The 17,533-nt window shown below is 38.0% G+C and overlaps 1 protein-coding gene across 8 annotated transcripts in view; it reads right to left on the reverse strand.

Moving 5' to 3' along the window:
• LOC135442650 (ankyrin repeat domain-containing protein 26-like) overlaps nucleotides 1-17,533 on the reverse strand; it is a 47,536-nt gene that overhangs the window by 21,074 nt on the left and 8,929 nt on the right. For 2 of the 8 annotated variants that reach the window (XM_064702699.1, XM_064702695.1), the window contains 16 exons: nucleotides 16,251-16,284; nucleotides 16,100-16,169; nucleotides 14,827-14,887; nucleotides 13,457-14,472; nucleotides 12,801-12,930; nucleotides 11,223-11,284; nucleotides 10,010-10,121; nucleotides 8,494-8,522; nucleotides 8,331-8,397; nucleotides 8,202-8,246; nucleotides 6,039-6,121; nucleotides 3,341-4,324; nucleotides 2,298-2,506; nucleotides 1,581-1,730; nucleotides 621-654; nucleotides 333-471 (listed from right to left, as the gene is read on the reverse strand). In XM_064702699.1, the coding sequence (XP_064558769.1) occupies nucleotides 333-471; nucleotides 621-654; nucleotides 1,581-1,730; nucleotides 2,298-2,506; nucleotides 3,341-4,324; nucleotides 6,039-6,121; nucleotides 8,202-8,246; nucleotides 8,331-8,397; nucleotides 8,494-8,522; nucleotides 10,010-10,121; nucleotides 11,223-11,284; nucleotides 12,801-12,930; nucleotides 13,457-14,472; nucleotides 14,827-14,887; nucleotides 16,100-16,169; nucleotides 16,251-16,284 (3,225 nt within the window). Of the gene's footprint in view, nucleotides 1-332; nucleotides 472-620; nucleotides 655-1,580; nucleotides 1,731-2,297; nucleotides 2,507-3,340; nucleotides 4,325-6,038; nucleotides 6,122-8,201; nucleotides 8,247-8,330; nucleotides 8,398-8,493; nucleotides 8,523-10,009; nucleotides 10,122-11,222; nucleotides 11,285-12,800; nucleotides 12,931-13,456; nucleotides 14,473-14,826; nucleotides 14,888-16,099; nucleotides 16,173-16,250; nucleotides 16,285-17,533 lie in introns of all 8 variants that reach the window. The other 6 variants (XM_064702698.1, XM_064702694.1, XM_064702696.1 and 3 more) reach the window with 5 other exon arrangements.

Here is a 17,533-nt window from a genome sequence, read left to right on the forward strand (position 1 = left end):
AGTGGGAAGATTGAAGGAAGGCAGTGGGAGTTCTCCATGAGAAGAGGCCAGAGCTTGCCCCATTCCAGACACAAGACAATGGATCAAATGCAAGGGCACAACTGAGCCTCTTAGCTATGCTGGTGGCACCTCATAAAAATATATTTAGGAGAAGACAAAACCACCACTGAGGCAAAGGCAAAAAATAGGAAAAACAGCTGCTCTGTACACACATGTCAGCGATGAAGGGGGTGGTGGGGAGGTGCTATCCTAAATATAAATGAACCAAGATATCTAGGAGTGCACACAAAGAAACTTGTAACATCTGAGGAAAAAGTGACTTTAGAATATACCTGTATGATCCACAGTGAGCTGCTCTAAGAGCAACACAGCCTCTTTGTAGGTGGATGTTGGTAACTTGATGTCCTCTGATGTTGTGTCAGATGAGTGAGTTAAATCGAGGTCATCAGTTACATCCATGTGTATGCTGACCTACAAACAATACAGTATTTTCAGTACACAACTATGTAATATTACACATGTATGAATTACTGATTCTTTCATTCACAGTCCATATCTGATTGGTTCCATCTAAGTGATTAAAAGCTGATAAAACTATAAAGAAACTAATTTTGCAATACCTTGTTCTTTTCATTCGCTGTCTTTGCTGCAGGTCTGGAAAACAGAAATGTATTTCAGTTCTGGAATGTTTATCTTGCATTAAGAACAATAGCTAAAGTTGTTTTAAAAATGTAATTTCAGTAGGGAATTAAAGTAAAATTTAATACGAGAGTATTTTTAGACGTAGGTGAATACTGGAAAAAATTATCATCCTTATTGGAAGATTATTTTTTTACAAGGTATTAAGCGAATAGTTGAAATAACTGTTCACTCAAAGTGACAGGAATCATATAGCTACAGACATGGAGACATACAGATACACAGTTATGTGCATTCTCTGTTTAATACTAGAGGTTTTGTTCCCTTCAGTATTTAGACTCTTTCCCTTAAGGTCAAAGAACTGTAATTTTAGATTCTCTAGTGTACTTAGGCTGACTGGAGCGGAGTTATTTTTGTTCAGAGCAGCCCACACAATACTGTGTGCTACATTTCTGACCAAAACAGTGCTGACAACACACCAGCTGAACAGTGCTTGTACCCTGTTGACAATTGGTTTCTCATTTTGCCCCTCACTGTTAAGTCTGAGTATGCGAGTAGTCAAGAGGATGTACAGGTGAAGAAAAAAAAAATAAAAAGAAAAAACTCAAGCCCTAAGATGCATGTGATGAAATAGCAACTTTGTTCTTGCATAAGTCTCTCTTCTCCCTTTTAAAAAAATATATGTTCACATATGCAGTGACCTTCAGGTAATTTTTCAGCACTTGTGCACATTTGTCTTTATAATGAACTTGGATAAGATGTTCAAAGCACATAAAGCAAAAAGTTGTGTTTTGAAACACAAAAGATATCAAGTCATATTGTCACATGAAGGAACAAAAACCACTGTGCACATCAGGTTTACCAAAAAAACTCACCTTTAGCCTTAGGTCAATTTTTATCATTAAGTAAGTTTTAGTCATAACAGTTCTTATATTCAGTACCTTCCTTCCTCTTGAGATGTTTCACTTGAAGTGCTATCATCTGGTACTTGAAAATGATTCCCACTGGAAGAGCTCATCTGCTGATTAGCCTTCTTCTTTGAAGTCTGTCCTTTATTATTCTTTGCAACATCATGATTCAGGGAAAGTTCACTACATTTAACAGAAAAAAAACCAAACCCACCACTTGAGTAACTTTATAGAAAATATTTCTTTGAAACAGACATAAGATGATGTCAGAAACTCAGACCTGCCAGATCTCAGAAGTAACTGAGATTAAAAATATCTCTGATAAAAACCAGACAACTCCAAGCATTATGGAGTATTTAAAAAACCTTGCCCTAGGAATGAGGGGGGAATGTGGAACCTGAACGAGATTCAGGCAGTATCTTATATTCACATTAGAGGAAGTATAAGAGCAGAGATCTTTGAAGGACAGACAGAAAAGCCCTCCTGCTTAGGACTTCATAAAAATATCAATGCCTCCTTCAAACTTTTAATATTCATTTGGTAATATCTTTTCCCTCTTCCTAAAAAATAGTGTTTTTCTTAAATGTTTCTGAAGCAGTGGTCTGCTCAGTATTGCTTTCAGCATCAAAGAAACTGCTTCAACTAGTACAATATTAGAAAATCTGAAAGATACTTAAGCATTCCTACAGATATGAATTAGAGATCATGTCTTTAGTTTCTACTTTCATTGGCATTTTAATAATTTCTGACCTTTCCTCAGGTGAAAAATTCTTGTTGGCTTTTTCTTCTGTAGTGTTTTCATCCTCCATTTTCAAAGAGTCATTCTTCTTTAGTGTAAGCTTTTCTTTCATTTGCTGATTAGTAACGTTGGCTGGTAGTGTATTTAATTTATCAACATTTTCCTCTTTCGCCACTGTCTGTGTATTGAAACTTCTCTCTTTGTTTTTTTCCTTCTCAACCTACAAAAATAAAGTTTCAAGTATTAATCAGTCTTTCCATAAAAGAGAAACACAACATCCAAGACTGATTAATTCAGGGTTTACCTCTGAAGAAGTGTAAAATGAAAAAAAATATAGACAAGTATTTTCACAAAAATTACATTACAAAATGTATTGCTATTGAAAGTCATTCAAATTCACTCATGATTCTATGATGTAACAGAAACATGGTCCTTAGAAAGAAAACAACAATGTATCTTAAACCATGAACAACAAAAATACAAGAGCATTACCGATGGATTAAAGGGTTAGAAGGACTGCACAATGTTTGTTATAAAAACAGCAATAAAAAAAATCAAATGGAAGTGTGCTTGGTTACTGCTTCCTCCATGGAGGGTAGGCAGGGTAGCAGGGAAAAAGATGCCAAACCCACAGGTAGAAACAACTCCACTCAGAGCAAACAGGAACTTAAGTGAAGGGCAATGAAGACACACCATGCAGAAATCACAGCAAATGAGAAGATCAGTCAAGACCCTGTTCAGAAGCTATTTTCATTCTTTGTTTCAGAAACAAAACTGATTTAACTGTGTGCACTTCTTTTAATGTCAATGAAGTGATAACTTCTTACACTGGAACTGAGTGCCACATAGTGTTAAAGCGGAACAATAGTGCATTCTGTGTTTTCTGAAAAAGGGGAAAAGGCAACTCTCCACTGCTGTCTTTATTCATAAGTATTGCATTTTCATTCAAACAACTAATGTGCACAAAGCTTCTTCATTTAATGATGAATAGCTGAAGTGAACAGGACCATTGATATGGAGAAAGACAAAGAATAAGGAGTAGCAGGTGAACTACCTCTTTTTGCAGCTGTACCTTCTCTTTCTCCAAAGCCAGGAATACTGCTTGCAGTATTCCTACCTTACTCTTAAATCTTTCCATATCTCTTTTTAGCTCTTCATCAAGACTCCTTTCCAGCACGTCACACGATTCCTGAGCACTAACGAAAAGACTTTCAGTTTCTCCTATATTACTGTTGATACAGCAGTCCTTGGGAACATCATCATTAAATCCAGAGTACTTTTTAAGTTTCATTTCTGTTACAGAATGTACACTTTCATCACTTGCACAAACAGGTCTTATTTGAGGAAGAATATTAGAAATGTCACCCAAAATACTTGATTCTAAGCTATGTCTCAGGCAGTAAGCAGGACCTTCCTCTGCACTTTTACTATTTCCATTATCATTCTCTTCTGTTTTCATAGTAGGCATTTTTTTTTCCTCTCCTTTAGCTAGAAACACCTTTCTGTTATTGACATTGTAATTGCCAGCTTCTTCATCTGTATTCCAGGTATCTTCTACATTTGTCTTTAAGTTATTTTGATCAGGAAGAACATCATGACTTGGAAATACAATTTCCATTTTGGGTATTTTTCCACCTAGTGTAGTTTTAATATCCCCAAATTCACCTTGGCTTTCTAAATTATTGCTTGATTCTGTCACAGGAGATGAAAAAATGTGAGAACTTCTCAATTCTTCACCAATGCCATCTTCTGGTATTTCTTCCACAAGTGAAGCTGTTTCCCCAGCTTCATTTTCACCAAACAACTGCTTCAGCTCTGCTGTAATGTTTTTGAAATTTGTTTTCAATTCCCTTTTCTCATTTTCAACCCACATTCTTTCATATCTTTCTTCCCAAGGTTTTAGATTTAACTCCTTGTCAGCACTGTGCGATTCCTCATTTTTTGTTAGGGCTTCCTGATGTGAAACTTCTGCTTTGTCAGTCTGATTTTCACATGCTGTTTTTTCTATCAAGTTAGCAGATTCTAAAATATATTTATCCTTAAGTAAACAGGTACAGACAAAAAGATTACCAAGAAAAAGGAAGTTAATCTAAGTAATTTCCACTGCAAACTCATCCTGTCATGTAACAGAAATAACAACATCAAGATATTCTGAAAGCAATTTCTATAATATAAATCAAGGGATACTAAACTAAAGGTTCACTGACTCACCTTTTTCTTAAAAATAAAGGACTTACTAGCTACTAGGACTTATTAGAGATAACAGCTTTTCCAGGATTGGAGTTGTCTAGACAAGGGTTACTCTCACCTTTAGGCCCGCTTGCTTTCTGTAACCAGCGGCCTTCGTTAGAAAGCAATTCATTTTTTCATGTTTGCTGCTTTAATACCACTTTTCTTTGGAACTGCCCATGTTTCCTCACCTTCCTTCCCTCATACTGTCTGGCATTTTACAATCCCCTGCCAGCTAAGCTAATACAGTGTAAATGAACATGACAAGCTTTTTACTGTGCACAACATGAACAACTGGGCCTATTTCTTCACCCAAGGCACAGATATGTTAAATTTCATTCCAAGAGCCAAAGAAAAGCATTTATGAGGGAAACCTGTCCATTCTTTCCCTCATCCCAAAAGTCAGGAACCCAAGCTTATGTGAAAACCATACCATGGCTCACTCAACCCCCTCCAGTCTCTGACCCCACACACTTCTTCCCCATTGCTTCCTAGTGCCTTCCCCACAGGCCTGTGCCTCAGGCCCCAGGGGCTAAAACCATTCACCTCCTCTCTCTCGTTAGCAAGCCCTTCTCTGCGCCAAATTCCTGCTTTCAGGACAGGGAAGGAGCACCTCAGCCAGCTCCCATCTGTCTCAGCCTCACCATCCTCCAGGTTCACTGCCCAGCCACTGCCACTTTCAGTAGGCCTTAGTTCCATGCTCTGCCTGTCAACATTTAAGCATATTCCTTTGTCATCATACATGGGTGTGGGATAGAAGTGATTTGTTCCACTGTCCCTTGAGGTGCTACAGAAGACTCCAGACCCCTCTATCCAGCCCTGTCCCTCTCCAGTTGTAGGCCCAACACAAACAAGATTGTCTGCCTTATTCCTGTCTGAAATGCCCTCTGAAAAAAATAATTTCGAACACTTACTAACATGGCCAAACAAGCACATATTTTGCAGAGACAAGGAAAGCACTGAGGTCACAAAATTTAACTTTTTTTTGTTTCTTCTTCTGTTACCAAGTGGAAGGCCAGGCATACTTAATCAAATTGATCAGCATACTGTAGACAAATTCTCTTCTTTACTTGAATGTGCATGTTGCATAGGGAAACAAATAATTTGACTGCGCTTTTTCTCAGCACTGTGCAAAAGGAAAAACACTGAACAAAATCTAAGCAAACCAATCTTGAATGTGCACGTTGCATAGGGAAAAAAAAGAATTTGACTGCACTGTTTCTCAGCACTGTGCAAAAGGAAGAACACTGAATAAGGTCTAAGCAAACCAGCTGGAAACAAATTAGTGTAACAGCAAATATCCAATATAACAATAAGGATCTTTCCTCATTATAAGAAGACTATTCCATTTTACTTCAGGCTGTTATACAACCTTTATCTACAGAATTCTCCAGAATTACTTACTCCTTGACTGGTAAGTTTCCTTCACTTTACATGTATATAACATATAATTCTTTGCTTTACAGTGTATAATACAATTTACTGTTTCAGGCTCCTAATTCAAAACCTTTGGTGTTACATACCCACACTCCATAGTTTTCAATGGCATCCTTATCTTCTTTTTCAGCTGCTGATGACATATGAAAAGTAGATCCTGAGCACTCACCTACAATGAGAAAACTATATTTTGATAACCAGCATGACCTAATACTACTTACATTTAGAGTGCATCTTGAATCATATTTGTGAGAAAAATCTTAACACAAAATAATGCATTGCCTCTAATTTGTGAGCTCTTAGAGACAAAAATTACCCTAAAACAGATTGAAGATGTATCTGTGTACATTGCTTTCTTACAGGGCACTTAAAGGAAATTTGCTGAAAATTGCTGCAAGTGGTGACAAATTAAGCAATCCTCTTTCTTAAACATGCATTACCTTGATCTTTCTCTTTGAAACACTGTGAGCCATACAGTAAATAGTTACATGGCTCCAGCAGCTGTAATTCCCCTATGTGTATATGTGCAGTACACAAAAAATCATGAAAAAAAAAAATCACAGCTTTGAAATATTTTAAGGCCCTAGCTTTACATGAAACAAATCTGTTTCTAGACATGGATCTGGACTGAGTATTTCAAACTGCTACCTTATCTGTTGCCAAATGGAAAATTGAAAAACAGACTTGTGTAATGCTGAGAAACAATCCATGATCTGAACACTTTGCTTATATTGTTGAAAACTGGATTCCACTCTTCCTTCTCTCAGAATTTCTATATAATATGGGCAGGTCACAAACTTCTCAGATGCATTCACTCAGTCTGGCAGCCTACCCTGAATCTCTGTTACACCAGAGAGCTGCACTCCAGATAATCCCAGACACAATCTAGAAACAGCACCTCACTGTCATTGTTCTTGTGGAAGTCATATTGTACACTTTCAAGTGAGAAGTTTTCAGAAAGAAATGAGTCTTAGCAACTCAACTGGGGAATCTAAAAACAAGAGATGGAGGATTTCACCCACATCACTCTGCACCTCCTGTCTTGTTCCATAAGGTCATGGATTCTACACAACAGCATTTCTATATACAAAGCTTCACTGCTAAAGAAGGACACAATATCCTTCCTACAAAAAAATGAGCAAGACTGAGAAAAATACATAGGTATCATCATAAAAACACAAAAGGGCACAACCTCACGTCTTGGCATCTTCGCTTTAGGTGAATACTTTTGCAAGCCTTCCTTAAAGAGTTCTTCACATTTGATACAAGCTCAGAGTTACAACTTTATGTCTGAACTCCTCAGTCAGCCAAAGGTCTCCAGAGGTCAATTCTGACCCCAAGTTACTCAGTGTGAAGTAACAACCTTTTCCTCCCATCTCACTGCTAGGTAAAAATTCTGAGATTTTTGTAGATTTGATTGTTGGATATTTCAGTACAAGGCATTACACAAGTCATTAGTGGATTGACAGCACTTCTTTCACAGGGTTGCTATGATGATCTCTTGATAACTGATGCATTTCAGATAGTCTGATAAATACTAAAGACAATAATAACAGCAATAATTAGGGATAATGTTCTACAAGGAACACAGGCACTTTCCCTTTTCCTTGTTTTTCAGCAAGAGGAGCTTTAGACTTTACTCATGCTTATAGATATCCCAGTACCAAGCTGTTTGCTGGTACAGATGAAGGCTCCAGCCAGCAGTAAAACCAGACAGATGCTGGTGGTCAAGGAACATTTGCAGGTAGCACCACAGAAATTACAGCAGAGGGTATTCTAAGTTATCACTATCAAGACTGCTGTAATCAAAAGCAACTCTAACTCCCATTTAGTCTCGCTCATCAGAGAAGTTTTCAACAGCAGCTATGTTGAGTTTGGAGTCTCAGTCTTCAAGAAAGATTTCAGGATCTTTGGAGCCCATAAGATCTATTTCACATAGTATTTAACCAATCTTGAAATTTCTGTAACTGGCAGAGAACAAGGGAAAAGGTAGGAAAGACACAAGGCATCAATGTTCCTCCATCTACAGGACTGCCTGAAAAGGGGAATGACAACATGTATGCTGGAGGAAGCCATCCTCACGGAAGGGTAGACTGCAGGAGGGAGCAAACACGTACATGTGCATATTTCACTAGTCCTTCTGCTTCCAGAACACCTTGTTAGCACCATTCATTTAAAATTAAGAAAAGATTTGTGATTACAATGTGTCTGTCCATGAAAGAACATGACAAAGAGACGGTCATGAATACCTTCAATATCCTCAACATCTTCTATATCAAATTCCTGCAATAGATCTGCAAAACATAAAACAGATGCCTTATTAAATACTCCTAAAAGATTATGAAGCTAAATCCAGAATCACTTAAGGCATATATTACCTGATTTCTGCTGCCTGTTTTCATGAGAAGTTTTGTTCATTTCCAAAGAAGAAATGGGAGTCTTCAGCTACGAAAAAGAATTCAGCGTTAAAACATCAAATTCAAAGCAACTACTATTTAATGAGCAGAATAAGTAGTCAGTCTTACATGAAGAAATACTTACCTGTGAATTGTTGGGTTTCTCCAAAAAGCCTGGAAGTGTAAAATATTTTGGGAAATGTTATTTTTTTAAATTATGGGTACATTTTACTCCATTCAACATCAGTAGTTTCTACAACTAAGTATTAGTCACAAGCATTATTTCATCAAGAGTACAATACTGAACATTCCATTTACTTCATCATGCAGCATGTGTCTTAGTATACAAGAAAAGAACAATGCACACTTCCCATCATACACCTTGGATTTAAAAAATTATTATCACAGAACTAGGACATTATAGGTGAAGCAGTAAAGTCGTGCTTGTTAACAGAACAAGATTAAAATATTTAGTCCTTTTGAGGAGCTGAATCCTGCTTTCTAAAAGGATTATTTCAAAAGCCAAAGCTGGTCTGCTGCAATAAATGATCATCAAACAGCCCTATGACTGTGATTATTCTACAAGTGCTTAATATAGAGGAGCATTTTCTTTTCCATTGATGGAACTAAGAAAGCATGGGTGCAGACAGAGAAACCTCATATATGTCTAACAAGGTAAAATCAAGGCAGTGCTCATCAGATTGTTGTGGTTTAGCTTTCAGGGGAACAACAGAAACAAATGTTGTCTGGTTTTAATCTACATTTATAGTATAGTTCCAAATATTTTTTAAAATTTTGTTCAACATTAAATAATTTCCAAACCCACACAATCCCATCTGTACTTCTCAAATCCTCTGCTTAAGTCATGTTATGGTTTGAGTCCTTTCACTAAAGAAGTATATGAAAGGATACTTAGAATTATTAAGAATGGCTCCATGGCAAGAACTCTATATTTAAATAAAATTGTTTATACTTTATATTTAAAAAAATCCAAACCAGCATTAAAAAACAAACAGTATTCAATTTCAGTAAACCTGGTGGTCCAGCAGTGTGGAAAGACCTTAGAAAGATTACCATAACCACCTTTCACCATCTTTTCACACTCATCCTAAACCTTAGCAGAATTCTTGTCTAAGCAGAATTCCATGACAAATAGTTAACTATATTTGAAACTTCTGGAAGCTTGTAAAGTTTTGCTCAAGACACTCAGGAGACAGTGTCACGAACTCCAGGCAGAAATCCTCAGCAAAAATCCCTGTACTTGTAGTCCTACTTTAGCTCCTAGGCAAAGCACATCATAAAGTTATCAAAATGCTATCAAAGGTTAAGCTAGGGGCAACAAAAAGGCTAAGCCAGATCACAGCTGTCTTCTGCTGCATTATCATCTAAGAATGGTCAGTCCTAATAGACATACACTGTCATCCCTATGAAACAAGAACCTGAACTAGATACTCACTGGAGGAACACAAGTAATGCAAAGAATTTCCTTTACAAACAGGCCAGCAAGTGCTGTGATTACTGGCATTAGTTAACAAACAGTAAGAACTTCATTGGTATGGTTCACACTCACATCGTGAAGCATTTCTAGGACAGACACTGATAAAAGTTTACTCTAAGCTTATAAATGCTTACAGACAAACACTAGCCCACCAGGAAGTTACCATTGTCACTTTCCCCTGAAACAAACTGGGAGCATGTTCCATGTCTCTCTGCAGCTGGGAGCAGCACACCACATGGTATCTTATCTGGCATTTCGGAATCCGCCTGTGTAACCTAAAACACAAGAAGGAAAATTAGTACAAATGCATTTTCAATTCTTTTCTATATAATAAGTTCCTGCTAAACCAATTCATGTAGCACAGTATGTAAGTATATTCTAGATACAAAAATGTTTTTTGAGGCCCTTGGCAAGAATCCATCAGAACACAGTATATTGGAAAATCACAGCAATTGTGTTTGTTTTCAGATCTTAAGCAAAAACTTCATGCCACTATTCTGCCACGCTGACAAACCTGGACAGACTGGATAACCACAAACAAGAATTAACATGGTAACTCAAGATACAGGTTGTGAACCAACAGCTACATGTCTGCAGTGGCCCAGCATTAGTACTGAACTTGTATATGACATTCAAGCTGGTACTGACATTCCCTGCAGCAGTGAATGACCACAGTGCTGCTCTCAATTGCAAGAGCCATTTATTGAACAAAGATTAGCACAGCAGAGCTTAAAATTACCTTGAAACTAACAATGTTTGGGCCTTGTATTTTTAAGAAGGGGATGGGAAGAGTTCTTTTTTTTAAAAGAAGAACCAGAGGGACTTAGCTACAGACCTTGCTGATTGTCATGGACAGAAAAAAATGAAAAAGGCAAACAGGGCCAGCATGCGCAGTGCGCCTCTGTTGAACATGATTTTAAAGAGGGCCAGAGTAACCTACAAAAGGTGGAGAGGATCTGTTCAGAAGCAGCAAGCCATCTAGCTTGTAGAGCCCAAGGGCAACAGCTAACCAGGTCAGCAGACTGGAGCTGTATGGTGAAAAAGCAACAGTCCTGCCAGCCTCTGTGAAAAGGTCAGAGTATTTTAAGCAGCAAGGAATTTCACTGTTTCAGGACTATACTAGAAACCAAACTCAGCCAGTTGCCTGTGACCCAAGCCATCAGCTCACCCTAACTTCATCCCAATCCTAACCGAGCAGCTGGCCTAGAGCAGAATTATTTCAATGGCCCCCAGTTATAAATATACAGCAAAAGGAAGAAAAGAGGAAATAAGTCTTATCAACAGTAGTGTCCAAATGAAAAGGAAGCTCTCAAGTGATTCTGGATCTTCCTTCGACTTCCTGCAGTGGAAACCCTTGTGTCCTTCACAAAAAGTACCTCGGAATCCCAGGGAGATTCAGCATCTTCCTCTTGCTCTGCTCCCACTGTTGGAAGGGCACCTACAAATAAGGTAAGAAGTGAGATGCTTGAGTGCTTGTACATCCAAAGATGCAGGTTCCACTGATGAGGACAAACTAAGAAGCAAGTTTTATTCAAGTGCTTCTTCCCACCCAGACACACCATGTTACCTCCTTTACACTTCCAGTTTCTTTTGCTTCCTTTCTATCAGAAGATAGCTATGCACAACAGCTAGCAAAGCTACAGGCAATATCCAACATACTTGGGTAACATTCAGGAAGATACTTCAGTATCCTGCAGTTCTGCTGTATACAGAGTTAAGGTCTCCAGCCTACGGCTCCAAAATTTGGCATTTGCTTTCACTTTCCATTGTACAGGGGGTACCACAGAAACCCTGCCCAAAACCTCCTCACACTAACATGCACAAAGTCACCAAGAAACAATCCTCCCTTTGTTGTGCTACTAGGAAAGATCTTCCCTGACAACGTTGTTACCCGGCCCCTTCCCAGAAGCTACACACCTAAGCATTCCCATTTAAAAATAGAGGCTCACACCTCAAACACTTAACCCAAACACACAAAAGCCATTTCTGTCTTGTGGGGGATGGAATTAAAATCCAAACCTCTTCCCTACAATTTTAAGGGTCAGTTTCAGGGGGTTACTAGCCAGATTTTACAATCGTACTTCTATATGAAGCTACTCCATTAGGAAAAATTGATTCAGGATTCAATTGTGGGCACACACACACAAAGCAGGAGCAAGGACCTGGATGTCTGTGAGGGCACCCACTCCAGAAGAGGCAACTGCTGGTTCCAATCTCACCTCTGACTACTTACACTATGCCAGATACATACTTACAGTAAACACATAAAGGCAGATGAGCAGGTACAGGCACAGCAGGACAGCAGGTTCTGCCAGTGCCCCCTGTGCAGCATCTGAGCAGCAGCTACACATGCTCTAGTAACATCTCTGGAGACAGACAATGGAAATGGTGCTTTGTCTTCCTACTGTCAGACCTCAGCTAAGTACCAAAGTGCTCTACACTCTGACTAGGCTGGCAATGTTTTCAAGCACACACATGTGGTGCTGGAGAGACCTTCTACATTTTACAACTGGACAAGGTGAGGCACTGAATAGCTTTCTCTCAGCTTGACTCAAATACCTCCCTGGCTTCAGCCAAGAGCAATTACAGCCATTCAGTGTGACAGTACTCGTGATAAAAGGAATACTGTTGTCACTCAAGATCTTTCAGTCCTCCTTCTCTTTGTTATCTGTGCATTTTGTTCACATCACTTCAGGAAGAACACAGCAACAAATCAAGAATGGCACTTGCTTCGTACTGCATTGCTTCATACCCAGTGCTACAATTTCAGTTCTTTAAGAATGAATGAAAAGCAACACAATCTGCTTTCCTTCTCTGCCAGTGCCCACTGGGACTCACAGGAAAGAGAAAATTTTGCTATTGTAGGAGACAATCACCATTTTAGCTCATTTATGATGCATTAATATTTGTAGAGGAAGAACTTGGGTCAGGATTTACAAAGTCATTTCTCTCACCAGAATTGTCCTTTGAAGCTTTGTGGACTTCGTGCCTATCATTACAAACAGAATTTTTCACATCCTCAGCAACTGTAATTCGTAGCTTTTTGCTAGCACCCTCCTTCTCTTCATGTTCAGATGATTCTTCCTAAAAGAGACCAACCAAAACAGCTGAAAATAACAGTAACACACATTATCTTTGCTGCTCCTCCATAAGCAATTCCTCGTGTCAGTCTAACTCCAGCTTCATTTAAGTTCCAACATTCCAGAGCATATTTCTTTTTTTCCTCTACTTTGCTCCATGGAAAATCATTAGTTTCCTGCTCTCGATCTAATACAAAATCCTTTTTGTTTCCTCACTTTCAGCTATCATAACATGAATTTTCCTAAATGGTAGTAAAACTTCACAGATAAAAGCTGTAACATGGAACTTAGAAAAATCTAATTGATTCCAGAGTGTACTGCCTATTCTTTTTCCATACTATAATGTATTACCATACCATAGCAAAGAAACTGTTTGGACTCCAAGTAAGGCACTAACATCAAAAATGAATGATCAAAAGATGGATATATGTGAAAAATAAGTGTTAAGAGAAATCTGGTTTAGAATGTGTTTCTTACTTATCTGACCCTTACAAAATACCCTTGTGATTGAATCATCCTTATATACTTACTTCACTGCTGGAACGAAATGCTGCTCTCAAATTTTCTTCTTGCTTATTTAAGTGCAAAATTTCACCTTCTTTTTTCAGTGCTTTACAGACTTTATCATCTACTCCATCATATTCCTCTTCTTCAGTATCTTCACCATCCACGCGTTCAAGTATGACAGACGTTGGTCTTTCCCTTTCAGGTCCCGGGGATTTTTCTGCTAACCAAGAATTATTGTCACTTTCAGAGCCTTCACTGAAGTTTGGCCTTTTCTCCTTAACACCACAACTATCTGAGAGAGGCTGAGGTATCTCTTTTTTCCAGTCTGTCCCTTCAGAGTTTGGAAAACAGGAGTCAGTGTTTCTGTGAAATTTCTCCTCAATCATGCTTTTTCTGTTGCAGCTTTCTTGCATATCTTGCAGATTATTTAGATTTTGAAAGACAGCTTGTTTAGGTACTGACTTGCAAGATATTTCATTATTCATGACCTTTGGAGAAACTGCTGTTATATTTTCTTGAAACCTTTCACAAGACCCAGCTATGAAAGACACAGGAGTATCAACCGATTCCTCCAGTTTTTCATCATGCTCTTTATTTATTTCATCATCATCACACACATTTCCTGTTCCACATCGAGCATCCCCTTTATACTTGGCTTTACTCAAATACTCTAATTTCTGATTAATTTCCCCTTTAGGTTCTGTTTTCTCCTCTTTCAGTATTTCATTAGACTGAGTTTCTTCATCCTGCAACTCTTCCTCCTCCTTTTCATCTTCAGTAAAATCTTCATCATCATCTTCCTCCTCCTCCTCCTCTTCCTCCTCATAATCTTCATCACCATCTTCATTGTCATTTTCATCCTCTTCTTCTTCCTCCTCCTCCTCTAATTCTTCTTCATCCAGGTTGCTTGCAGCTGAGATATCTTGATTGAACAATTCTTCACTGTCCCCTTTGTTCACATTTGCACCTGATGGGATTCTTTGTTTGAGACTTTTCTTTGGTGACTTAGGACTTTCAATTCTAGAACCACCACCATCATCTTAAAGTACAAAACAAAAAGAAAAATGCATGTGATCAGAAAGAATTAGGTAAACAGTAATAGGGATGTTCTCAGATTAATGTACAAGAGAGGAGCATTTGGGAATGTCTAGAAATAGAGAGGTTGGGCAGGATGGAGGATGAACTTGATGAAGGAAAGGGGCTTAAGAGGTGATTAATATCTTCATTTTAATGACTTATTTTATTCTGAATTATTCAGTGCCATGTTTACAAAACGCTACTTTTCTCATTTACTATTAAAAAAAAAACAAAACACCAAATTAACAAAAAAACCTACTTAGCAAGTCCACGTTATGTATCAATATATCATCCAACCTTTTGCAAATTAACTTACTATTTTTCCTGAACTGCTGTGATGCATTCATTAACAGTGTCAGGTTTGGCTTCTGCAGCTTCTGTAAATGAAGATTTAAGATTTTTTTTAACAGTAACAACAACAAATCCTTTGTTCACATCAAATCTTGAACAGTAAATACAATCACTGTCCTTATGATAGTGCTGCCTCCATCCTACATTTCTAACTACACAAACACTCCTCTCATATCTAATTCAGTAAGTAAGTGCAGGCACACTTCTGCAAATTGTTTCCAAAAATGCTTACGCGCATAACTGTTCTAAAAATCTGTTTCTAACATGTGCAATACTTAAGTAAAATTCAATTATATTTAAAAGTGCATTTTCAGGATGCTTACTTGCACACGTACACAAGGTAACTGTTAATATCCCCATACTTAAGGCATAAATTTAGTCCCTGCAAGTACACTTAAAAAATATCCCTAAATTTCAAAATCATGGCAGAAAAATGTATCATTTCTATTTAAATCAGTGCAAGAAAATAAAATCAAGTTAAAACTAAACATGCTTGCATCTCCAGCATTACAGAGTGGGTTGAACTACCACACTCAGGTTCTGCATCACAGCACAATGCCAATGCAATAGATGATGCTCCAGACACCACCCAGAAGTTCATAATTCTACAGATCATTAGTAAAAACAGTAGGCATAAGAGCTTGTAACTAACAAAAAGAGTACTACCCAAGCATTAAAAAAAAGTGGAAAAACATGCAGTGTGAGATCACATGCAAGTACTGAATGCCATCTTATAGAAGAAAATAGATGACCCATTTGAGTAACTCATCTGCTCATTGAGTACTCTTGAGGAACCTGCTGAGGAAAGGAGAACTAGGTGATGTGGATTTTTACAGATCTTGATAAATAAATGTCCTTTATCACTTAGGAATCTATCCCCAAATTTACAGAAAACAATAACAATGGTCGGACAAGAACAGGATAGGTTATAATAATAGCTTACAAATTTTTCAAGTCTGCAAATCTGACTCATATTAACAAGAAAAAATATAAAACTATGTGGTTATCTTGTCACCTACTTCTTTTTGGCTTCAAATTACAAATCTACTGCACACTCTGTCACAGCTACAGGTCCTTTAGGAAAAACTTACAGCAGAAGGAAGGCTGGCAGGCCAGAGATTACTTTAAAGAGAAAATAATATTGGCTAGAGCTGCAGTTTCTTTCAGTTCCAAAGAATTTGCCTTCAAACCCCTTATTTTTTTATTTACAGGATATTTTTCCTGTAAATGCACCATACCTTGGGGGTAAAATCAAGTTCCTCTTCCTCAGAGGTATGCCAACTGTCATCGCTCCCCTCTTTCTCAGAGCTTCTTTAAAAGCAAAGCAAAATGAGTACCGTGTCTCTCAAGTCATTCCTCAGGTAAGTGTTATTATTTTTAAAGTCTCACCTTATTGAGTCTCCTTGGGAGAAGTCATCTATTGCTGTTCAAACATTAATCAACATGTTGAAATTAAATTTAGCATGCTAAAAATTAACCATTTACAAATTAAATATTTTACATGGACAACTTTGCACATCATAATAGAACGATGCTTTGGGTAGTAAACTCAGTACAAGGTGGTATAAATGACTGCATTTCCAAAACAAAACTGCATCTCAAACAACACTGAATTTAAAAAAAATAAAAAAGGAAATAAAAAGACCAGAGCTATATCTCTTTTGGAGTCTTATACCTAGAAGTTTAAAAAGCATAGAAATATCCCTAAACTTAAAAAAACAAAAAAAAAAGCATAACATTAATATCCTGCATTAGTAAACAATTAACAAAATGGTGGTGGTTTAGGAAGACATTAAGACTTCCAAAGTCCTCATCTTACACACACGTACACACCACATGCAGAGATTTATTATTTTATGCAGCATTATGTCTAACATTATGCTAACATTACACTATCAGCTGCTCTACCCAGATACAGATTGTTTTGCAAAGGTAATGAAAATCAAACACTAAAGCTCAAGTAGAAGAATCACCAACACTTCTGTACACTGCAGCAAAAAGGGAATTCAGCAGACACAAGTGACAAACCCAGGGCACTCTATAGGACACTCCAAGCTTTCATCAGTGTTACAAACACGACTTGCACGTAGGATAATAGGATAAATCAGGTCAGAAGGAACCTCAGGAAGTCTCTTAGCCAGCCTTCTTAAAGCAGGCTCAGTTATGAGGTCAGAGAAGGTTGTTCAGGGCTTTATCCAGTCTGGTCTTAAACACTTCCAAGGAGGGAGACTGTACATCCTCTCTGTTTTACTGTTCCCACATCCAATTTGAAACTATTTTGTTGCCATTTATGCCTCTTATATCTCTGCCTCCTGTCAATGTACCACTGGGAAGCACCTGACTTTTGTCTTCTCACATATAGCAAAAGCTGCTGCTAGGTCCCCTGCAAATTCACTTCTCTAGGTTGAAAAATTCCAGTTTCTTCAACCTGTCCTCAAAGGGCAAATACTCCCGTCCCTGATGAATCTGATGGCTTTCCACTGAGCTTGCTCAATTTTGAAAGACAAATCTCTCTTCAACTGGAGGCTCAAATTACACCTAGAGCACTGGACATAATCCTGAGAGCGCCAAGTAGAGGTGGATAATCACCTTCCTCAATCTCTTGGCTATGCTGCTCTTAATACAACTCAGGACTGTTGTCAGGGCACCCTGCTCCTGGCTCATTCTCAGCT

The sequence above is a fragment of the Zonotrichia leucophrys genome, chromosome 1A, assembly GCF_028769735.1.
Source record: "Zonotrichia leucophrys gambelii isolate GWCS_2022_RI chromosome 1A, RI_Zleu_2.0, whole genome shotgun sequence".
Classification (NCBI taxonomy): domain Eukaryota; kingdom Metazoa; phylum Chordata; class Aves; order Passeriformes; family Passerellidae; genus Zonotrichia; species Zonotrichia leucophrys.